This window comes from Lethenteron reissneri, chromosome 6 (assembly GCF_015708825.2).
Source record: "Lethenteron reissneri isolate LAM-NWPU_2019-01 chromosome 6, ASM1570882v1, whole genome shotgun sequence".
In the NCBI taxonomy this organism is placed as follows: domain Eukaryota; kingdom Metazoa; phylum Chordata; class Hyperoartia; order Petromyzontiformes; family Petromyzontidae; genus Lethenteron; species Lethenteron reissneri.
In genome coordinates, this window is record NC_083784.1 from 869,731 (window position 1) to 894,326 (window position 24,596).

The 24,596-nt window shown below is 46.1% G+C and overlaps 1 protein-coding gene across 5 annotated transcripts; it reads left to right on the forward strand.

The window, feature by feature from the left end:
* Nucleotides 1–23,907, forward strand: LOC133353422 (protein SON-like). 5 transcript variants are annotated; one of them, XM_061569676.1, is made up of 12 exons: nt 1–138; nt 596–705; nt 2,039–5,737; nt 6,872–7,209; nt 8,388–8,552; nt 10,585–10,776; nt 11,408–11,521; nt 11,726–11,842; nt 18,542–18,689; nt 19,230–19,298; nt 19,651–19,766; nt 21,168–23,907. In XM_061569676.1, exons 1-12 carry the CDS (start codon nt 65–67, stop codon nt 21,294–21,296), a joined length of 5,271 nt encoding a protein of 1,756 aa, XP_061425660.1. In that variant the 5' UTR covers nt 1–64; the 3' UTR covers nt 21,297–23,907. The 5 variants fall into 5 exon arrangements, 3 of the variants coding, with proteins under 3 accessions (XP_061425660.1, XP_061425668.1, XP_061425684.1); XR_009756387.1 differs by lacking the exons at nt 19,651–19,766; nt 21,168–23,907 and adding an exon at nt 16,812–16,981 and having other exon boundaries at nt 19,230–19,297; XM_061569700.1 differs by lacking the exons at nt 1–138; nt 596–705 and having other exon boundaries at nt 5,620–5,737; nt 6,991–7,209.
* Nucleotides 23,908–24,596: the final 689 nt, after the last annotated feature.

Consider the following 24,596-nt stretch of genomic DNA (forward strand, 5'->3'; position numbering starts at 1 on the left):
TCTGGTAACCGGATCCAAGCAGCACCACGATCAGCTCGTGGAGTCGATTGATCGGCGCGCAGCGATGGACGTGGACGGAATCTTCCGCTCGTTCGCCGCGCAGAAGATGAAGGACATTCGCGAAGAGAAGTCACAAAGGTGCTCCGCGCTGGTTGCCCACGCGAATCTCCCGCGCTCACCGCGAAAGTTGTATCGCTGTCGAAGCCGACTTCGGTTAGGCCGCTGCCAAGCGTCCGTCTCGCCTAGGCTACCCTGCCGGAAGAGGCGAGCCATGTCCGGCGGAGCCTGCAGGGTGACGGGGGGGGGGCGGAGTCGGTCTATAATGTTTTGCTGCAGTAGACTTTCAGCATCAGGCATGGCCACTCCACTGCTGGATGGAAGCCTCCCTAAGCCGTTTGTGCCATCTCGCACGATCCTGCGATCTAACAAAGCGCATAGAACATCCACTAGAGCGTATTTCATTGCTCAGTCTCCTCGTTGCATGTGTTTGTTTACTAAATTTTATCATCCTGTTTATGGTTGCAGACTTTACAAATGTAATATATTTCATGGCTTGAGATTTTAATTTTGAGAGGTAATTGTGTCCTCTCTCCAGTTCTCATGCGGCTGGTGATGAAGGTGCGCAGGACGTTGCCGTGTCACGCGTGGACGACAACGTGGTTGCTCAGAGTTGCGTGAGTCGCCCTTCTGCGAGGAAAGTGACAGGTGAGTTGAGTGGTTGTGTTAGTTACACATCCCTGGCACCCCCTCCTCAATCAGCAGCGTCGTGTACATGTAGAGCCAGTTTGCTCCCTCTCACGTGCTTACACGTTGGGGCGCCACGGTGGGGAGATGTTAACTTCCTCGCCTGGTGTAAAGGAGGTCGTGGTTTAGATCCCAACCCTGACTCCTGTATATTTGGAATTTGATGTCCTCCCCGTGGTCGCGTGGATTCTACTCCGGTTTTCCCCTCCACATTTAGAAACATGCCTTGAGAGTATTTGTCTGCTTTATATTTCCACGTAATAAACTACTGAGTTGAGCTATCATTTGTGGCTGGGTCGCTTCTGAAAAAGAGCTATACTGTATATCTCAGTTGGCCTTACCTGGTAAAATAAAAAAATAAGTTAATAGATTTAGTTTAATTTACACATTTCCACAACTTAATCATTAGCATCATCCATTGTCTATCCACTGATGAAGTTCTCCCAGCACAATCACCATTCCTCCACTAAGCTGCATTTGGTATCCCTTATAGCCAAGTGTTCAATCCAAGACCAATACGACAGTATGTGTAACAGTAAATAGTTTTAGGATTTAATTTGGCTCCTTGATCCATATGTTATTTCTTTCTCTTAGTGTAGTTTTAATAATGTATCTCACCTTGCCTCTTTTCACATTTTTGTATTGTTATATGCTGCCTGTGCATGAATCGATTGAGCATTTCAACGCACACGCATGTTACATTTACAGTCAAGTAAACGTTATATAACAACACTTATTCTTTGGTTCTTTCGGTAAAGTCACGTATAAAGATAAATAATAAATTAAATTAAATACGTTTCGATTGCAACACAAGCAATCATCAGGTATAAATTAAATAGAAACACAAATCTAGTATACTTAGAAATGTAATGTAATACAACAGAGAGTCGGATAACATAACAGTCAACACCCTATCTGGTTGATTACGTTCTTCCTGAGAACAACACTGTTGATGATTCATGTTGATCAAATTCTAGTTCATCTTTCAGGTGTGTACTGGTTCTGATTTATCCACTACAAGTGTATTTAACCAATAGTATGACCTACATGCAGTCCAATGCATTGCATTGCATGATATCGCATTGAGTAAAGGACACATACTCGTTCATTTATCTATATATTGTATGTACCCTCTAAAAGTTTTTGAAAAACGTTTACTTTTTTTTGTGAGATATCTGTTAATTACATGAAGCAACGGTTTATAGTGCATGGTACTAATTCACAGAGCATCATTGCATGCTTTGGAGATGAGTTTGAAAACGATTTGTGTATATTTTTTTTTTGTGTGTTTCAGGCAAAGAAGAAAGTGACATGTCCCAGAGAGACGGTGATGGACAGCAGTTGTCATCAGACAATGAAGGCAACAATAAACCAAAACAACATAAAAAGAGCAAGTCCAAAAAGCACAAACAGAAACATCGTCACAAAAGTAAAAAAAAGAGAAAGAAGTCGAATGGAAAGTCATCTTCAGAGGATGAAGAGAAATTGGACAAAAGGTGTAGTCGATCTCGATCGTCTTCCAAAATAAGGTTGGGTGAAGAAGTTGCATCTCATGCGAAGGAGAGAGGGGTTCTGCCAAGCTTAACAGTAGATGAGCCCATTGTGGTGGTAACAGAGGAGTCTAAAATTAACAACATTCCTTTGAGTAGTGTAACAATAGTGAATGATATTACAAAGGAAGATTCGTCTAGTTCTGTTCAAAATACTTCTGCAGAACCGGAGCCTTCCACAAGCAAGGCTGATAATGAGTGCAGTAAAATAGTATCTCTGGATGTTTCTTTGCAGTTACAATCAGACATAGAATTTGACAAATCACTGCAAAGCAGAAGCGTTTTTTCTCCGATCAGCGTGAAGCAAGCAGAGTGCTTTCATGAGCATGCCGAGTCAGCATTATGCGGTGCAGGTGCAACTCAGGATATCCTTGCAACATTACTAGAGGCAAAAATAGCAGAAGACAGTGTTCATTTAGAGAAAAGTAATTCTGTTGACCATACCTCAAATAGTGAAAGTGTGACAGCAAAATCTTCAGATGTAAAAACGAAAGAAGCAATTGCTGAACAAACAAAAATTGGGTTTCTTGAGACCGTTTTAACTGATGAACTTGAAACGCCCAAAGTGAAGGAAGCAATTGGCGCAAAGGAGAAGCTCCTAGGATCTGACATCTGTCCAGAACGTGAACGAATTCCAAATACAGACGTGACTGCTGAGAGAAATATGGATGTTTCTGAACTTAAAGAAAACAAAACTGTTTCAGAAGAGCAAGTGAAAGATGTACTTTTTACATTGAAGATGGATGTGGAAAAAAAACGGTCTCATTCTCCTGAGCACCAAAAAAATTCTCCACGGCAAGCTGAGAGAGATGCAAGTTCATCACTAAGCACGTCAAACCAAAAACAAAAATCTTGCTCTCCCTGTCACAGTGACAGGAGAAGGACCCGTTCTCGTTCACGTAGCAATAGGAAACTATTACGTGCGGAGTGTGGGGTTAAAAGGAAACCCCATTCACGAGCAAACGATGAGAGAGAGGCTTCTCCAAATAGAATGGAAGTAAAAAAACCGAGAAGCACTGTGTGTGTTTCAGGCAACGAAGAAAGTGACATGTCCCAGAGAGACGGTGATGGACAGCAGTTGTCATCAGACAATGAAAGCAACAATAAACCAAAAAAACATAAAGAGAGGAAGTACAAAAAGCACAAACAGAAACATCATCACAAAAGTAAAAAAAAGAGAAAGAAGTCGAAAGGAAAGTCATCTTCAGAGGATGAAGAGAAATTGGACAAAAGGCGTAGTCGATCTCGATCGTCTTCCAAAATAAGGTTTGGCGAAGAAGTTGCATCTCATGCGAAGGAGAGAGGGGTTCTACCCGGCTTAACAGTAGATGAGCCCATTGTGGTGGTAACAGAGGAGTCTAAAATTAACAACATTCCTTTGAGTAGTGTAACAATAGTGAATGATATTACAAAGGAAGATTCGTCTAGTTCTGCAGAACCGAAGCCTTCCACAAGCAAGGCTGATAATGAGTGCAGTAAAATAGTATCTCTGGATGTTTCTTTGCAGTTACAATCAGACATAGAATTTGACAAATCACTGCAAAGCAGAAGCGTTTTTTCTCCGATCAGCGTGAAGCAAGCAGAGTGTTTTGATGAGCATGCCGAGTCAGCATTATGCGGTGCAGGTGCAACTCAGGATATCCTTGCAACATTACCAGAGGCCAAAATAGTAGAAGACAGTGTTTATTTAGAGAAAAGTAATTCTGTTGACCATACCTCAAATAGTGAAAGTGTGACAGCAAAATCTTCAGATGTAAAAACGAAAGAAGCAATTGCTGAACAAACAAAAATTGGGTTTCTTGAGACCGTTTTAACTGATGAACTTGAAACGCCCAAAGTGAAGGAAGAAATTGGCGCAAAGGAGAAGCTCTTAGGATCTGACATCTGTCCAGAACGTGAACGAATTCCAAATACAGACGTGACTGCTAAGACAAATACGGATGCTTCTGAACTTAAAGAAAACAAAACTGTTTCAGAAGAGCAAGCGAAAGATGTACTTTTTAAATTGAAGATGGATGTGGAAAAAAAACGGTCTCATTCTCCTGAGCACCAAAAAAGTTCTCCACGGCAAGCTGAGAGAGATGCAAGTTCATCACCAAGCACGTCAAACCAAAAACAAAAATCTTGTTCTCCCTCTCACAGTGACAGGAGAAGGACCCGTTCTCGTTCACGTAGCAATAGGAAACTATTACGTGCGGGGTGTGGGGTTAAAAGGAAACCCCATTCACGAGCAAACGATGAGAAAGAGGCTTTTCCAAATAGAATGGAAGTAAAAAAAACAGGAAGCACTGACAACATCCATTCTCGTGAAGATGCTAGAAAGCAGTCTCGTTCGAATTCACGCGATGAAAGTCGGAGGAGATCCCGCTCACATTCCCGTGATGACAGAAATAATAAGTCTCGCTCACAATCTCGTAATTGGAAGAGGAAATCACGCTCACATTCAGACGATAGAAGTAAAAGATCTCGCTCGCGGTCCCGTGGTGATAGGAAGAGAAAGTCTCGCTCACGGTCTCACGATGATAGAAAGAAGAGGAGATCTCGCTCACTTTCCCGTGACAGGAGGCGGAGGAGGTCCCGCTCACAATCCCGTGATGATAAAAGAAAGAGGAGATATCGTTCACGATCTTGCGATGATAGAATAAAGAGGTCTCGTTCACGGTCCCGTGATAATAGGAGGAAGAAATCTCGCTCGCGTTCTGTTGGTGATAGAAAAAAGAGGTCTCGGTCACGTTCCCGTGATGATCGAAGGAGGAGCTCTCGTTCATGTTCTCAAAACAACAGACGGAAGAGGTCTTTGTCTGATGGAAGAAGATCTCGTTCCTATGACAAGAGAAGGAGATCCCGGTCTCATTCATCTGATGACCAAAGGAAGACCTCGTCCTCCTATGTTCGTAATGAGACTTGTCGCTCGCGTCATGAAGAAAGAAGGAAAAAATCTTCCTCCCGCGAAGACCGGAGGATTAAGTCATCTTCACGTGATAATAGACGGAAAAAATCTTGCTCCAGAACTCGTGATGATAGAGGAAGAAAGGTAGCCTCTCCTCACGACAACAGAAGTAAAAGGTCCTCATCACATTCTCATGACGAAAGCAGGAAGAGATCACGATCGCGCTCTCGTGAGACGAAAAAGAGATCTCGCTCCCGCGATGCCCAGTCGAAGCCATCGTCACCGCCACGCTCGCGAGACGGGGAAAAGAAGGCTTCGCGTGCAGATTTCAAGAAGTCGAGATCACACTCTGCCGATAGAAAGAAACCTGCCGGGAATGTATCCGAAGGCAGATCCAAGTTGAGCCCTTTCTCACGCAAAGACAAAAACAAGTGTCGCTCCAGGTCGCCAAATGTCGCTGGTCGAAGCGGCTCTCGTGAGAGGCGGCGGAGGTCCCGTTCAACTTCCCGGAAACGAAGAAATAACAAATCTCCACTGAAGCTGACCGAGTTAGGTAAGGTGCAGGTTTGTGGTGTGCGTTACATTACTGTCTCCTGTAGCACATCGCCTTATACCATAATTGCACTGGAAAGTTTATTTTAACATTTCCCAACTCATGTTAAAATTGCTAAAGCATTAACTCTGTCTATGTTTCCATCTGTTTGAGGCAAGGAGTCATGATAACTCCAGAAAGGTGGCCTTATGTAATAATAGGTTATTATTAAGTTGTGTTGCTTTTAGAGACCAATTCTATAGATGACTGAGAAAACTGTATCACAAGGTTGGACAAAATTCATCAAAATAGCTCATCGTTAACTACATGTACTTCTTCAACCATGGTGTGACGTCACGCGGCATGGCTGGTCTCGTCGCACGCTGATGAGGCATGGGGAGCAAGGTAGAGAAACCGGACGAGACAGGTGAGATTCCACTCAAGAACCTCCGGGAATGAATCTCCCTCAAAAACAGTGATCTACCATAAATCGAATCCCCAAGTATCACGGCAGATCCACTCGCTACCTCCGCAAGTGGAAATTCAAAGAAGGCCCATCATGCAATTATGGAAACAGGCTAGGCCATTGACCTACTAGTAGCGAAACGCCGAAATTTTTATGTAAACAGTCCACAGCAAATCATTGTACGTATGTTGTACGTAGCCAATTGTGCTAATCAGAGGTGCAGGAGAAGGACAACAAACGAAACACAAAAAGCAGTTATAAAGAAATTGGTTTTCAATCTAGATTTAATTTAGAATTCAAAGTGCATAGCTCCAGTGGCTTCCTGATATTTTAAGGAAGAGCATTCCAGATGGCCGCAGAAGCGCACCTGAAAGTGCGCGATGCAGTAACCGTCTTTGTTCGATGGTTAGCCAAAAGCTGCTGCAAGGATGACCGGAGTTTACTTGGTGGTTTATGCTCCTTGAAGAGTTAAGCAGGGTATTGTGATTCATTTGTGGCAAGCACTTTGTATGTAATGAGTCGCACTCATTACACACAACGCCAATTTCTGGCTTACTAATCTGGACATAGGCTTACAAGTTGCTATTGTGTCAACCAGTATAGTCACATCTATGTGTCTACTCCGGTCTACTACCAGCTATGCCGAAAAACCTTGAGAAATTAACCCCTGTTTGTCCCCCACCATGTAGACAAGGCTCAGCTGCTGGAGATCGCCAAGGCGAACGCGTCGGTGGTGAACCCCAAGGTGAGCGTGAACGTGATGAACTCCATTGGCCCGGCTGCCGCACTCTTCCCGCTCATCCTGCAGCGGCAGCAGGCGGCCGCGGCGGCGGTGGCGGCAACGACCGCGGCGCAGTTTCCAGTCACCACGACAACCTCGGTAACGGCGCCAGGGGCAGCTGGAATGACGACGACGCCGGGAGTGACAGCGCGGCAGCCGGACGTTGCCGGGGTGGACAACATCAAGGCGGATATGGCGGCTTCCACCAAGGGCTTCAAGATGACCGCCATCAACAATTTCACACAGGTGCTTGTGCGTGTTATTAACACGCTGGACTTGCGATCCGGAGGTCGCCACATAATCTCCCGACGCAGTGGTTCAAACAATGGGAACATTCAATTGCATATATTATGAGAGGATGCTTGTTTGCATGTTTACCACAAGCACGTGTGGTTAATGCAGACTTGATTCCTTACAAAAGGTTTCTATTTGGTGTTTGAACATCTTTACAGCTTTTTTATTGCCAGAAAGGGCAAAACCTCTTCTTATTGTTTCATAATGGGAGAATTTCCGATATTCCTCCCACCTCTGTCCACTCAGCAGGATAAATGGGTACACCACAGATAATTGATGGTCAGGTTGCGTTCAGTGGGGTAAAGTGTAGTGCAGTTAAATTTCGATTTAAAGCTTTCGTGACTGCAGGGATCCATCTTCTTGGTTCTTTCGGTAAAGTCACGTAGAAGGGAAGTAATAAAATAATAAAAATAAAACATAATAAAATAAAATAATATAATAATATAATAAAATAATATAATAAAATAATATATTTTATTTTATTATGTTTTATTTTATTATTTTATTACTTCCCTTCTACGTGACTTTACCGAAAGAACCAAGAAGATGTAGTGCAGTTTTTCTTACTCATTTTCAGAAGGGGGCCACTTTTGCCCATGAGACAAAAGTGTGAGGGCCGCCAAACATATCAAACCGTTGAGTTTAACAGCACGATGGTGGGGGGGTGGGGGGGGTGTTTTACATTTGTGTGTTGTCGGGGGCTGCATGCCAGGGACCGCACTTAAAGGCCACCATGGCCACCAGTGGCCCGCGGGCTTTGCAGTGAGGAACACCGGTGTGAGCTACTCCCTCCCCTTCACAGACCTTTGGCCAGCATAGACCAAATACCTGCTGTAGGGGTGCTCTAGTAGAGCCCCTCTTACCAGCAGTGGCATAAGCAAGTAATTGCCGGGCTGCACCTTTAACTGTTTTTCAGTTGCGTCGACTATTGTTCATGTTACAAAAGTAAATGTGTATAAATGATTGAAAATATCGCTTGATCTTCGAGCCCAGAGTCATTTTGTAACCAAATTTGATGGCCAGCATGGGCAGCACGCAGTTTAAAGAGTTCCACGTTTCTCGTTGCGTGTCTGGTTTGTGAACATGTTCCTCTGCAAGGACGCTTTGTTTATGCTCCTTGGTCCCGTCAGTTCTGCAAGCAGATAACTGAGAGCAAGGACGACGATGGGCCTGTGAACAAACCCGTGCGATCGCATGTCGAGGATGCAGGAGTAGAGGAGGCATTGAAGAAGGCTCCGTTCATACACCACCCCTTTAAACTGAACGAGCCCAAGCCCATCGCTTTCAGCTTAAATGTGAGTGGCGCCCAGCTGACCGAGCCTGCGAATGATGGTGTTTATTGTTTCATGTCATGATGGTTATTGGTTTGCCGTTAATCGCGGCTTTGGTAGTTGCAATAATTTCTCACAATTTCTGTAAACGATGGAAAACTCATCAGATAGAAAGGCGCTTGCAAGCTGAAAATATGGATAATAACTCTACACGGAAAATATTTACAATTGTTTCTGCGCGTTTTGCAGAACTAACGTGTGGATGCTGGTTTTTATTGTTAATTTGATTATTATGATCCTGAGTTGGCAGTGGTGCACAGGCACCAATAACACAAACTCAACACATGAGGCTATAACACTGCCCTCCACAGGAAAAATGATATAACACGCAACAGTTTCACACAAAATGGCTCTTCTTCCTAGCAGAGAGATGGTTTCGTGGTTTGCTGTTGAGAACTTGTTTGGCAGTGTAATGGGTAATTTTTTATGTATGCCTAGCACATGCGCATGGCATTGTAAACTTGCTTCGGTGCTGCCCAGGACTTTCAGAGACTGCTGAATGAAAGGTATCACTTGCACGACACAATTTGTCCACCATATTGAGTAATGCCCGCAGGCAGAGGCACGTGCGTGCGTGTGTGCGCGCGTGTGTGTGCAGTTCCTAACTGCACGCGTGTACAGAAAAAATAGAGGGAGGGAGTAAATAAATAAGTGCACGTTCAGTCACGTACAACTGTTGAAAAGGACAGCTGGCCGAAATTCATGCTTCATTAATGTCGGTGTATTGTAGTGTAGCATGGCTATGTTTTATGGTGATGAACAGCTGTGCCAGAGTGAAATTTGACCCCACAATGAGAACAAAGTGCATGTTATCCTGCCTCGGCGATTACTCGTCATTTTGCCGCTGCAGCTGTCCTTTTACTAGAAAGCTGCTTTCAGTAAAAATTTTTAATGCAACATGTGGTCCTGGTGGCTCGGAAGACTAAGAATGGCAATCCTGGACGAAAACTAACACCACTCAGATTCAACACATTCTTCAACAACAATGCCTTCTATGAAGGAGGGCCATTGCCCTGAAATGTTACCTGTTATATAATTGTTCCTCTTTAAAGCAGCGTTTTTGACGGATGTGTTCACTTTTTGTTAATGTTTTCAGCTTATGTACTACATCAGCATCACAATTGTTTAACCACAGGTTCTTGGATCCAAAGGCGTATTCACATCTTAGCTTAACTTCAGTAGCACAATGGGACTTAATTTGACGGTAACAAATATAGAAATGCATTTTAAAAATTTAATCCCGACTAAAGCAGTGGTTCTCAACCTGTGGGATGAGCTCCCCCCCCCCAACCCGGATAGGTGAGGGGGCACAGGCTGCAACATGGATCCCGTGCAGAAGACATTTTGAATGTGCACGGAGAACGTTGGCACCACGTTGTTACGACAAAACAGTTTTCGCACAAGAAAATAATACACAGCATGAAGCAAACGCCTTACACGAAACACGCTAAAGCACAACATGAAACAAATGCCTTTCGAACACTGTGTTAACTTGTGGTGTGGACTGGTGATCTCGTTGTGTACTGCATCCTTATTAATCTGGGCAGAGGGGAGGGAGTATGCGGGGACCAGTGGACTTACTTGGGGTTGGGGGGGGCATTCCATTGGGGTACCACGGTGGTGAGATGTTAACTACCTCGCCTGGTTATACAGGAGCTTGTGGATTTGATCCAAAACCTGACGCCTATTTATTTCGAGTTTGTGTGTTCTCCCCTTGGTCATGTGGATTTTTCTCCGGCTCCTCCAGTTTTTTTCTCCACATTTAGAAACATGCTTTTAGAGTATTTGGCTTCTATACATTTCCATTTAATAAGCCACTTCGTTGAGCTATGAATTGTGGCCAGGTCGCTTCTGAAAAAGAGCTGTACAGCTCTGGGCCTTACCTGCTAAAATAAAACTAAAAGTTTTTATTTCAAAAAGGTTGAGAACGAATGGACTAAACGCACGGTCTGACCTATCGCACGTGGATATCCCATGCCGTCTCATTCCACGGCAGAACCTAATGGTGAAGCCGCTGCAGCTGAAGCCGCCACAGGCGACACTCTCCAAGGAGTTCCCCGTGTCGTCCGGCAACCAGCACCGGCAAAAGGAGCAGGAGAGCGTGTACGGGCAGTGGGTGCCCGTGGAGAAGACCGGCACCGAAGAGATGGACGACAAAAACCAGGTCTTCCCCAAGCCGGTGGTGGGGGTGAGCCAATCCCGTCCGGGGAAACCCGCAGTGTGTTCCTCCTCCCCTGTGCCATGTGGACGAGACCGGTGAAGGTGGTGAAGGTGCAGCCTTGTAACTGCTATATATGCTCACGCGCCACTCTTGGCAGTCGGTCCTCTTCGAGAGGAAGCTTTAGAGAGGCCATTTAGTGGGATTTATTAGTGTCTCGGGAGATTGTAATTTCCACCTAATCTGACAACACGATTGGAGCGGTAGTGGCAGTGGTTAGTGTACTCAGCTGTGAACCCGGCAATCTGAGTTCGATTTGTGACCACGGATGACAACTCCTCTAGCTAGCGTGATGAAGTATGGTCAAACAGCCCCCATGACTCGCACAACGTAGGGGAGGCCCTCATGAAGCAGTGGATTGACAAAGGGCTGTAAATTATACAAAGTTTATACAATATCCACCTTTTGCAGACTGCTGCTGGTTAACTATTGTCATCTCAATTGCACTTACATTTCCCAGTTTATTTAAGACCATCACTCTGAACCTCAATATTTCCTGGAGAAGGCCCAGTCGGTCAAAACGCGTCCAGACATTACTTGGATGTGGGTCTTGACCTTGTGACCGGTTTGTGCGTGCTTGCTCTCCACACTCGTCCCGCAGAACATAGTGGACCTGGGTGCTGTCATCACGAAACGCGCTGTCGCCGTGCAGAGGCTGGCACAGAACCCCACTGACATGGAGGCGATGCTGCTCATAGCCCGCTCACAGAGACAGGTGGGCACATTTACAGCGCTCCATCGCCACGCGCGCACCGTACAATGCCAACGCAATACGGATCGAGTGTATAAAGCGGCTACATGCGATCGTTCAACATACATACGTGCATTGAGAAATAAAATTGAACAAAAATTGAAAGGTGTTTTTATATACATGTGTGTGGATGTAAACCCACCGTTGCATGTTTGGCTGTTTTTGCAGATTGAGTCTTGGGCTCAGGCCAGCACAGAGCCTGGCACCTTCACGGGGTCCACGGGGGTTCAGATTCTGTCTCCCCAGGAGCTCGCCAACACGGGGCAACAGGCCTGGCTCAAGAAGGTAATGGGCCCCGGCGAGAGTCGCTCCGTTTCGCTGCTGTCACTGCAACGCGTTTCCTGCCCTTGCACAGGTGGAGAGCCAGGGTCAGGTACAAGGCGTGGGTGTCCCTTGGGCTTAGTGGTCGGTGCAGAGTAAATGGAAGGTAATGATCTTGAAGCAGTGGGAGGAGATGAGTAGTCAGTGTCGTTTTTTTTAGGGCATTAGTGTTCCACCTGCTCCCATTAAACCGTCTGTTTCCGCAAATGGTCTAATAACAATACACCTTGCATTTTTATGGCACCTATAACGAAATTAAACGCTCTCATAGGCTGGTTTATTTTAGCCTAGGGGACCCCCCTAATTGCAGCTGTCCCTGTGTGAACAGAGCACCGCCGTTCAATTGGGCATTAGTCTGCCAGTAGGAGGTGACGTTGATATTAGTCATTCCACTGATGTAGTTTGTGTGCAAAATTTGTTAATTATAAAGCACACTGTTTCCTACTGATAGAAACATTCCCTTCTGATCAGCTTCATTGCCACTTGACTGCTTATTGTATATTACAGCACATGAGTGATCAAATACGTTTATAAAAATTTCATTATATTCACAAAACCATATTATGCCCCAAAAATCATAATGCTTGAAGCTGAAGATATTTTTTGCCATGTGGTGTTTGGCTTGCAGCTTTTGCAGTTGGCCTTGATTCCAAAACGTATTCCCCTTGGTGGCTTATTAAATAATGTCAGCCAGAGCAGAAATTGGTGCCAAAATGGCACTGTATCTGAAAATTATTTAGTAGTTACAATTAATTTATTTGTCCGATAAAAGTGAATAATTGTGTAGGGCGGCAGCCATGGTGCAGTGGTTAGCACGCTGTGCTCTGATCCCATTGGCCGGTGCTCTATTCCTGGCTACTGCGAGCACCAATGTCTGGCTTCCTCACCCTCCGCCAACCTGCACTGACCAGCGTGGTTCGGTACCGTCTAACAAACCCCCATAAACAGACGTGTGAGGCCTTTGTCAAGCAGTTGATCGTAAAAAAGGCTTTAATATTATTAAACCCTTCGTACACATCAGTATACATATAAACGCGGTTTGTGCTTATATGTATATTTAGGAATACATAGCAAAATAGATTTGCATTGAATATAACAATTGTAAATTTACATTGCAAACTGCACGTGGTGGATGTGGACCATAGACCTGTAAGTCTGCAGAATTAGAGGATTATTTTCCTGTTAATATGCGCTCACTATTTCAGTGGTTTGCACGGCTAAATAACGGCGATGGTTATCGACGAATTAAATAAACACAGCATGGTTTCGCCCTCCTCAAGTTGATTCTGGCGAGTGTAACGTCTGGTCTAGCCCATTGACTAAGAGCACATGCTCAAGTTTATTTTGTTTAACCAGGTGAGATCTCCAGAGACCAGGATACATAGTCTCATCTTAATGTAGTTTTAAGGAGCGGTACATTTGTTAAGTATCAAGATCTGAGGAAGTCTCCAAAGTGAAATATCAGCTGCTTTGATGGGAAAGTTTGGGCACTTATCAGAGATCACAATAATGTGTGACTGTGTTCGGAGGGGTAGAACTATCTATAGACAGCTTATATGTGTATACGTACATCTATATATATAACTAGCCCGCAGTAATATGAAAGTAAGATTTTCAATAAGTGAGCAATGATCGAATGTGATGATTGGTGCTAATGAATTAATGTTTGGATAATGATCTCGTAGCATAGACCCATGTAAATTGCTTAATTAGTTTTACCACTTAGATTGTATCATTCTATTTGTTATTTTTAGAAGGCTTCTTTAAAAAAAAAACATAAAAACAAGTGCTACTTTGAAACGTTTAAATAACATAAGAAAATTCACATAGATGTTATGCTATAATGAACACTATTAAATCAAGTGTATTTGTTTAGCCAGGTGGGAACTCAAGAGACATTGGGTTGAAACAATTAAAGCTAAATACAGTACAGTTATGGATACGGGTACTTGCAAGCACTGCAAGTACCACATTTGTTTATACTTCTCAAGGATGTTTGGGGCAAATGCTTTTGGGCAGGAGTTGCTCACGAACAGCATGACAATTGGATGGATTGGATGCAGTCTTCACATCAATGTAGATATTAAATTCTTGTGGGAGGACCTTTATCACCGAGGTGTCTGTTAGAGTTGTTAACGGCACCGCCTGTTGTATCACAGGATACATTTTGAAATGTAAACCTGGATCTCAATTTACATGGGCCTATGACGCCGAGTTAATTATAAATGACTCGGCCATCCCGTGATCTGTGACGCAGACGTATAGGTGTATGGATGTGTGAGCAAGGGGTGAATTAATCCAAAGATAATGTTAATAAACAATGAGACATACCGGATGAATTTGAACATGTCGTTATCTTAGCCAGACGCAGACTGGTCAGTGTTTTTGAGTGGCTCACTTTAATGGCAATAACTCGCTCTGCACAGCAATGGGGCTTGCGCAAAGTCCAGCATGGCTGATTCATAATTGGTTTTTGGGTGAGGTCGTGTGGTCGTAATGTCGGGAGCTGTGCACCCTACACCACGCAACTCAGCCAGACAAATCAAGTTGTTGCCAGGACAAATATGCCAATTGATGGTTTTCTTTCAGCAAACCGTTTACTTTGAAAAGCAAGCGCAATTTGACAGCACGGCCGGTTTTGTCCTCACGTGAGTCGAGTTTTAATTCATCGCCTGCTCTGTGTGGATTTACGTGAACCAAAGATGACAGACAACCAGGAAGGCCTGTCAAACACCCACACAAACCTCTACTGTGGATCCAGGGACTTATGAGAACTCATTACGATTGCCGTAAGGAAAACCCAATCTATATAATGAAATGGTAAATGTAAAAATGTGTATTATGCTCTAGCGTTTGCCCTACATTGATTTAAATATGATTTTTCACTCTATGTATATTTCAATCACCAGAACATTTAAGAAGTCGACACGCAAGTACAGTAATGCCGTTCTACCTACAGGTCACATAGATGATACTAGTTCCGTCTTGATTAATTCCGCGCTATTCTGCTAAAATAAAGCAAGAGTTCTCATAAGGGCGATTTACATGACACACAAAAAGTTGATCATTGTGTAGTTGCTTTGTAAAACAGGAATGGAATGCACCGGATTGGGCAACGCTCTACAGCCTGATTCATCGACTCCAGTCCAGTGAATTCCACCTGTGATTTTACACTGCAGCCCAGTGCAGCTATGGGGATCTAGGTGTTGTGTAACTTGCCCTGATGTCTCATGGTCAATGCTTGCAGTCAACCTTTCTCAGCAATGTTCATTCATGCTGGCAGTCGCCCACAACTCAACCCACTGTCATTTAGAGCTCCGGTGATGGGAAAGCTTTAACATTCAGCAAAGTAGGCAAAACGAAGTACCTTCATAGGCATCGTAGTCCATGGTCCAGATTAGAATTCGGTACCGCAGGTTGTGGAAAATTTGTATGGATACGAGTTTCTGTATATGGCTAATAAAAATAGGGTTATGAGATATCATCTTCAATCATCAGCTAGTGTTATGCATTTCTGCATCATTCTTAAAGCACAGGGTTATCACAATGGCGCTGTTTCACAGACGGAGTCTCGCAGGAGTTTCACGGCATGGGCAACGTTACTAATTTTGGCAAATTTGGACCATTACGACGGCACACCTGCCCAGCTCTTTTTAAAATAACGCCGTGGGATTTGTAACGTCCACTGCGAAATAGACGGCACGTTTTTACGGGTAATGCACCTGCGGTATTAACCATGGCGGCCGTGGGCCTTGAACCACGAACCTCTGCAACAAGCGGTATATGCTGTATCACCACGACCGACCTTGGTTCTCTACACCTCCCAGAATGATTTTCTGCCTCCTCCTAGATACCAGTGTGCCAAGCGTCGAATACATCTTCCCGTCTAGTTCTGAATCTTCCAGTTTTCCCTCTTCCGTATGTCCATGTCCATTGCATCAGTGGGATATTGGCTATCCACGAACAAAGACGGACATTGTATCGCGCGCTTTCAGATGCGCTCTTGCGGCTGCCTGGAACGCTCTTCCGATGTTCGGAAGCCACTGGAGCTATGCACTTTAAAATCTAGATTGAAAACTAATTTCTTTCCAACTTATTTTTGTCTTTAGTTAATTGTCCTTCCCCCACACGTCCGATTAGCACGGTTGGTTCCGTACAGAGCAAAATGACTTATATATACATACATTCATAGGTGATAGTTTACCAATATTATACTTTACCTACGTTTATTGCAGAATTCATATTTAATGGTGATTTAGAGATGTTTCGTACAACTCAAGTTTTCCATCATCTGAGGCGGTACCACAAAAGGAGAATATTTGTTCTGGGCCCATGGACTACGAGTAATTTGCTGCGTGTATTACATTCTACACATCGTGGTCAAGCTGTACGTTCTTGACGTAGAATATAGTCGCGTGATTGGTTTTGTGGAGTGGAAATAGAAGCCCAAAATATCTTTGCCGTGGAGTTTGTGTCCGTGGGTTCTGCTGGCTGTGTGAAGCTGCTGGGTTGGGATGAGTTCAAGTGTGGCAGAGCGGGCCAGGGAGCCGCACCACTCGGCAGCGTGTTGATGAGAGAACGAGGCAGGGGTGGCGTTTAACGAGCCTCGTTAACTCCACCCTACACTTGTTTGGACTCGTCAGGAGTCCATTAAAAAAACAGCCAATGCGTATGTTCGAAGACGTTACAGGAAAGATGCCGCACCGTGATTCTTTGAGTGTGGCGATCTGGCTCAGCGTAACACTGTATTGTTAATGCAGTATTCATCCACAATTGAAGAGTTACACGATAACTGTTAATTTAATTGCGGGCTGCTGCCGCCCCGACCTCGTTCTCTTGGGACTCAAACAGCGCGAGCGGTGCTGCTCCGTGGGCCGCGGGTGTCGTGGGCCTCCTTGGCTGTCCGTGATCTTTGCCGTTGATGCGCAAACAGACGCACCGTAGTGAGACAGACAGCCTGCCTCACTCGCACCAGCCAGTCGGAGGAGCCCAGAGGGAAGGAGCCCGGCCCAGCGGGAGGTGGCGGTTTGTATCGAGACTCCTGATTGGCCACCTTTGCCTATGTGTCATTGGCGGAGGCACAGGAGCAGCCAATCGGCACAGGTGTTTTTTACGTAGGGTGTTATAATTCCTTCCTGAGCGTTTGACGTGTCCACAATTTGAGAATTTGTCACATTCATTGTTAATTTAAATCGCCTTCACAAGACTTAACTCGAGTGCCACAGTTGTGCTTTAATATCGCATGATTGCTACTTGTTTTAAGACACCTATTTAAAGTCCTGCCAGTGGTGTGAACTTAAGAGGATAAAACACTGCAGCATTTTCGAGTGGAGTTGTATTATCGAGGACCACATGATTTATTTGGGGGTGAAAATATTAAACCAAATAAAAGTAATAAGGGTGCCTTGTCATGCCATTTAAAGTCACCCTTGCACCACCGCCACATTTACAAATGTTTATTTAGCAGAGTACATTTAAATAGACCTTTTTCCCCCAACGCGTTCTATCCTCTCAATTTGGTTAAAAAGGTGCCATTCAACCTGTAACCCCTTCATCCTCCATTCTCAATGACTGTGCACAGATATGCATGTGTACGTGTATTGATTGCATACAATTTGCCTGCAATGTGCAATTTACACTAAAATTACTCGCCACTCACACGAACGTGTGTTCAGTGTGGCTGTTAATGTAAACACGTGACGAGTCGCAGGAAGCCAACCGGCTACATTGAGAGAATTCACTCGCTTGGCTGCACACCTTCACAAGCAGATCGTCACTGTTTTTAATCGTCGTAGAATCCAAGTTGTGGGTCGCATCTTTTGGGAAACGTTCCCGAGCGCATAGCGCTTGATACACATCGCAGGTCCATCTAGACTTTTTGTTAATGTGGCACACAAACACACTTGGGCATTAACCTTATATCATCACTAACACACACCTAATGGAAAAGGCACAGCAAAATTAAGAAAATGATCTCGTGCCCTATTAGAATTTCTCTGTAATACCTGGACCGCTCGGATGTCGGGAATTATAGCACCCTGCACACCAGTGGGGTCTTGTGGCATTCATCATTCAATCCCGAGCATGTGTGTGTCACGGGGGAAGTGTCGATGCCATTCGCGCGCTGACGATACCTCCAAAGCGTTAGTCGCGCAACGCACAACGCCCCACACGTGCTTCCCTTTGAAGCGAGCAGTGTCGGTGGCCGATTTGAGTCGACAGCTGCACCCAGAGCGGCCAGACCAGCGCGGCAATCCACCGCCTCCCCCGGCGCACGACTCGCGAGCGGCACGTTGCGGCCCCGGCGAGGGGGTATGGCCACGGGAGGACACGACGCGGCGCTCGTAGTCACCGAAGGGTGGCCGCTACCAATTTGCAGGTGGCCGGTCGACGGCGAAACCAATGTTAGCGTGACGGCGCTCGCATACAAAGGCGGCGCTGTTGACGCCTCGCCGCATTTTAAAACGTAAAGCGATTGCGCCTCCGAGAGCAACATAGTCCCAGGCCCGTGGCCGCAGTGCGCTCACTCGCAGGCCCGGTCGTTTTTGATCCCTGGACGGATTGACCCCGGCTCCCACCTTGCCCCGTTTCCCCGCCGCGCCTTCACGGACCCTGGCGTCTGACACGGGGTTGTGCGCGCGCTCCACCTCCCCGACCTTGCAGGATCAGTTCCTGAGGGCGGCGCCAGTGAACGGTGGCATCGGAGCTCAGCTGATGAGGAAGATGGGCTGGAGCGAGGGCAAGGGCCTGGGCAAGAACAGCAGCGGCTCCGTGGAGCCCATCATTATGGACTTCAAGACTGACCGCCGAGGCAAGGGCAATAGCGCGTCCGGTGGCAAAGAGGAGGAGGGCCCTTGGAGGTTAGGAGAGGGGAGGGGGGGTTATCAAGCAGGCAGGCAGAGCAAGTGGTGACGTGTACCTGTGATCCAGCGTCTTGGAGGCAAGGGGTGGTGGATCACATCGACTCGTGAAACTCCAACACGGGTGTTGAGCTGCAGGTCCCGTCGGGAGATGGCAGTATTTGTCGAGTGAGTTCATGAAGCCATCGGTGTAGACTTTTGAATCTGTTGTTGGCAGAGCAGCTTGGGCTGGATACTGTGTAGAAGAGCTTCTTAGCTCTTTGGGTTCTTGTTGTAGCTTAAATCAAATGTCTGTGTCCCATATGTCTCCTTGTCTGTGTTGAATCTTAGCACTTTAGTCACCCGCTACATGCACAACACTTTATAAGAATAATAATTGGACAAACAATACATATGCGGGGGTAGAGCGGTGTAAAATGAGAGTAAATGAATCACGAAAAGTCACTGGGCAATCAGTGGTTGGGTTGGTGATTTCGTTGTTTGTATTTCAGGCTTGCTGGCGGATGGTGAGAAAGCTCAGAAGAAGTCTGGGCCCCTGACCATCATGAAAGACTTGTCTGGTCTGCACCTACCATCACACTTCACACAGTGCACACAGCGAGATCAAACAAGCAAATGGATTGCTTTTCTGCAAAAATGCCTAGTGAGGGCTGTGAGGTTTTTTTTTACTTTTAGACTACTCAGAATAACTGAAAATTACTTATTTGAATATTGATCATTACATTGGGATTTTCAAGCACGTCTCGTATGCATGATTGTGAGGATGTGGTTACCACCAGGCACGGGTGCTGCATCCTGTTGAGATAATCATGGTTTTTACCCTAATATCAATTGTCCATACATAATTGTCTTTAATATTATATTAGTATCAATGTCAATCCAGCCTAGTCACTGCTGCGTGTCTGTGTGTAGGCAAGCACCCAGTGTCGGCCCTCATGGAGATCTGCACGAAGCGCAAGTGGATGGCACCTGACTTCATCGTCGTAAACGACAGTGGTCCCGACCACCGCAAAAACTTCCTTTTCAAGGTGTGCCTTGCATCTTGGTTGGGTGTTGATTTTCAAGCGCCTTCTATCTTTCGTATGGCTGATGTCGATGCAGAGCAACAACTCCAATTTCACATTTCGGGGGTCAAGCCAGATAAGGAGTGCGTCGCCGTGATGTCACCGTCGTTTTTGTGGATCGGGCATTGCGTCGATATACGTTGCTCGGTCTGTTCTGGATGACCACAGTCGCGCACTGGAGAGTTTATTTTACATTGTTGCATCAGGCATCTGCATGTGAGGGGGTTGTATAACTGGGCCATGCATCAGGCATCTGCATCTGAGGGGGTTGTATAATTGGGCCATGCTGAACCAGCCTGGCGCGGATCACGGGGAGCAAAGTCGTTTTTCCACTGCAGAGGCTGAGCCGTGCCGCATGTATGATGAAAGTTATTCACCCTGGCCCTGGTCCTTGCCCAAGCCAGGGTTGTGTGTTTCATGGTTTGATTCTGGCTCTTGTAGAAACCCACCAGTACCACGCGTGACCCACGCTGACACGGTCTCGGATTTACCGGTGGCAAAGGGGGATCGGGTTGTAATTTTATGTTCGTGAGTTTAAATTCAAGTCGTGGGTTGACTCGGCTCATGATCTCAAAGTGCTAGATTAAACGGGTACCACTGTGTGGGATGTGAATAGCTGCTCTGGCTAAACTGGCTACTCCCCAATAGAGATGGAGAATGTTTTACCACTGGCTCAGGGCCACTGGGAAGGCTCACTGGGCTATATGGCACTTTCAGAAGCAACCTGATCGCAAATGATAGCTCGGAGAAGTGGCTTATGTGGAAATGTATAGCAGTCAAATGCTCCAGTTGACCATAGCGACACTTGGATTTTGTGACTGCTCAAAGGTAAAAGATTAGAAATGCTGCACTATGAAGGCATGAGAATCAGAGGCCAGGCGACCATAACACTGAAGCTGCTCCATGGATCCTGGTCGCCTCGCTCACGAGATCCACTGCCCCACCATCAGTGGCCATTCTATTAGCCGCGAGGCTCCCTCACTGAGGAACTCCCTCACCAAGCCACTCCGCTCGCTCTTCTCTCTGCAGCCATTTCTCTCCTCACATCCTCCCTCTTCAGCCGTGCTTTCGGGCTCACTCAATTGCCACCTTTCGTATGTATGTCGAACGTCTTTCGCACCGTACGTAGCCAAACTACTACATGCGTTTTGACCCCTCCATTCCTTCACACGTTGTGCAATTCTGCGCCCTGAGACGCTTTCATATTCTTGGTTCTTTCGGTAAAGTCACGTAAGAATCAAGAAGATGAATCCCTGCAGTCACGAAAGCTTTAAATCGAAACTGAGACGCTTTGTTACGTTGCGTGCACGTTTGTCGGTTCTTGTTGTGTAAACGATAGTGCGCTCGTGCGTGTATCCCCGACAGGTGATCGTGAACGGCTGCGAGTACCAGCCCACCACGGCGAGCCCCAACAAAAAGCACGCCAAAGCGATGGCGGCCACCGTGGTGCTGCAATCCATGGGGCTCGTCCCGCGAAACAAGCCTGGGAGCTAGACGCCTCACGGCCACGCACACCACCACCCGCACGGGGAGGGCTGCCTGCACCGTCGATGCCATTTAACTTCAGCCCTCGTCTCGGTTTTGTTATTCTAGCGCAGGGGTTGGCAACGAAAATAACAAAGGAGAGCCATTTCTTTTCGAATTTGGTAAAAAAAAAAAACGCTATTTCAAGAGCCAGCAATGCTCGTGGTGGCCCTTAATTAATGACGTCACGAAGCGGTCCTTGAAGAGCCGCCGCATGCGGCAGGTTGCCGACCCCCGTTCTAGCAGGGAATGATGACGGTGAAAACTGTGAAAGTGAACCTCGTTTCTTTTGGGGGGGGGGCGGGGGGGGAAACAAAAAGAACGTCATGGTGTTAATATTGTTGTGTTCAGTGTTTTTGTATTTACTAAAATCATTACCACATTGTTGGTGATTTATCGAAGCCTTCGTAAAGGGAAGGGTGCCAGTTGGCTCAAGTCTGTCGATTTTTTTGTGGGTTTGAGGTAATGGGTGGTAACCACGTGGGAAGTTTACAATGCAATGGTTAGCCTACGGAGAGACCGGCTTCCACCTTAAAAATGTGGAATTTTCACCACTGGCTCGGTTCCAGCAATGGACACGAGCACCACACGGCACTCTTGTTGAGTAAGGAGATTGCTTGGACTCTTTCTTTGTTAATTCGTAGAGCGACAATGTTTCGTCAAGTTGTAACACGTGTTGTTTGACTCCGTGGTATGCGTTGGATGCCCAGTATTCGTGCCTGCACTTGCTCACACTCAGCCTTGCGTCCCCCTGCCTTGATACTGGCAGCAAATGAGCCAGGAGGGGAGGGGGAGGTCGGACTTCACTTGAACTCGACAAATTTAACTTAGGATCTGTACTGCAAGTAGTAACGGTGGCTGCCTGTAGCACAGGAAGCAAGACGTTGCAATCGTGTCTTTCGGTGGGTCCACACCGAAACGATGAGTTGAGCAACTTGTTTGCATGCGAGTGCATTCTTTTATAGACGGATGTCTGAAACCAGTTGCAAACATTTTTGCAAACAGTTGTGCAACCGCTTGCTCACAGCAAAGACGGGACTCGTGAAATCGGTCTGCTCAGCGACTTGGTAGCGGCGTGTTTCATAACTTGCACATTTGCAAACCACCATTGTCGCAGTCCTGACCTGTGCGAGCGACGAAGCGATGCTGGAAAGGGCGTTGCCGGACACTTGAGCCACCACGCGCCAGATGTACAAATCTAGATTAGATGTAGAGTTGTTTCGCAAATACTCGCTCAGACGTGGACAAAGGGATTACGTTTCACGAATTCAAGAGCGGATTTGGTTGTGTGACTGATCGCTCGGGTGTGAACCTGCCTTGATGTTCACGTCATGTTTATGATTACGCTTTTTGAGAGTGAGCGGATCGCAAGAGCCGCTCGTCGCTCATCGGTGCCGACTGTCGCCCCATGTGGCTGTCGAGTCGCATGTGACCGTGTCGTCCCATTCTCGATTTGCGGGATCCAGAATGGGGCTACACAGTCGCATGAAGAACCCACGTAATAAGTCCAGAAACAAGCCACAAATAATGACGTATGACTCCTGAACACGTAATAATGTATGTAGAACTGTGTTCGCACCGTACGGAGTCAACCATGCTCATGGGAGGAACTCGTGAATGGGGCTGTCATCAACTCCGACAGACAACCATCTTTGTTTATATTCGTTGGGTCCTTCGGTAAAGCCACGGAGAAAAAAACACATTTTTGTTTACTTCAAAAAGCCTCGCCGAGTTTCATGGCTTTTTGTAGGGGGGGGGGGGTCCTGCTAAGTTTTCTCAGTAGGGAGAGGGGGGAATTTGGGGGGATTGCCCCGTAAATTTGAATCGAGTCGTTTGTGGGGAAATATTTCAAATGTGGAGCGTGGCGCCGGCACGCAATGGCCGATTCGTGCAAATCACGTCACGTGATCTCTTTTTGTGACGTCCACTGTTAAGTAGACGGCGCGCTTGTTGTGCTGAACACGCTGGCAGTATGGACGAGGGCGGCCTGCTGGACCCGAACCGTTCAACCTCTGCCGCCAGACCGTGTCCCCACATTCGAGTCACTTGAGTGCATGCTCCTCGTGCCTTCGCACGCCGGCGTGGGTACCTCTTGTTGCGATTACATCGACTTTTTTTAAAGATCCAGCTTTGGAGACGTACAATGTGCCAGCTAGCCGCAGACTGTAAAAGGATCAGATTGTCAAAATGTCAACATTTCCTTCTGATAATTTACCTTCACTGTCGCTGGTGTCTAACGGATGCTCAATGCAAGGACATAATGTGACCATTTACCTTTCTCTTATGCGTTGGATGTTCAGTGTTCGGTTCCTTCTGATGGCCCGTCAGGTCTGAACCCAAATTAAATGTTATTTTTAACTATCCCTGAACAACATTTTTAAACGGGCACAATTTCTCGTGACGGGTTATGGAGGAAACCTTTTCATGTTTTTAAGCTTGTTGGACTGATCAGTTTGTGACGTAAGTATGAAAATAACTTATGCTTCAGAAATTGTATTTATTTGTATTGCTTGCTTTTTACTGATGGAACACAACTGTAAATATTAAAAACAATAAAACTTGCAACTCTGTCATACAAACATACAGACTCATCGTATTAAATATCCAGGATGTAGGGTATCTGAGAGTATACCAGGGTGACCCAAAAAAAACGGGCCCCGTGCACACGGGGCCTATTAGAGTTGGGGCCCGTTTTTTTTGGGTCACCTTGTTCAGGAGCTGAATGGCAATGTTGAGGTCTGCCAGCAGTGAGAAGGCTTCAGGAGAGTTTGTGTCGTTCTGCTGCTCCTACATTGGATGAGCGCAGACGACATTGGGTTGACTAAATGGTCCAGTTTGGGTTGCGTGGCCACAGCCGCACTGCTGTGGCTTGTCTTTAATCTTCCATTCACGAAGGAGTTGTGTGCATCGGCCTGTTGATGTTGTGATGCAGTTGATGGTGACACCAGTGTCTTCGAGGAATGCCAGACCAGGAGGTGCGCGATGTTTGGGTCTCGAATGAGGTGTTTATCCTGGACGCGTCCGCCTTGCTGTTCCACTCTGTTCGTGAGCGCTCTTCCGGATCTGGGTGAGATCCCAGAATGGGGGGTGGGAACTTGAGATGGCGGCGAGGTTCATTGTTGGAGGTGTTGATTGATGGGTAGTTGAGATGATGAGCACTTATGTATGTTGATCTTTCTCAGTTTGTAGCCAACCGTGCTAATTGGAAGCGTGGGGGAAGGACAGAAAACTAAATACAAAAGGCAGTTCTAAATCCATAATGTTGGTTTT

Bases quoted from the DNA above. Each gene is read 5' to 3' on its own strand.
- LOC133353422 (XM_061569676.1), top strand. From the start codon at position 65: ATGGACGTGGACGGAATCTTCCGCTCGTTCGCCGCGCAGAAGATGAAG. The intron at 706-2,038 runs GTGAGTTGAGTG...TGTGTGTTTCAG, and splicing joins TTCTGCGAGGAAAGTGACAG to GCAAAGAAGAAAGTGACATG. The intron at 18,690-19,229 runs GCAAGGGCAATA...TTTGTATTTCAG, and splicing joins CTTCAAGACTGACCGCCGAG to GCTTGCTGGCGGATGGTGAG.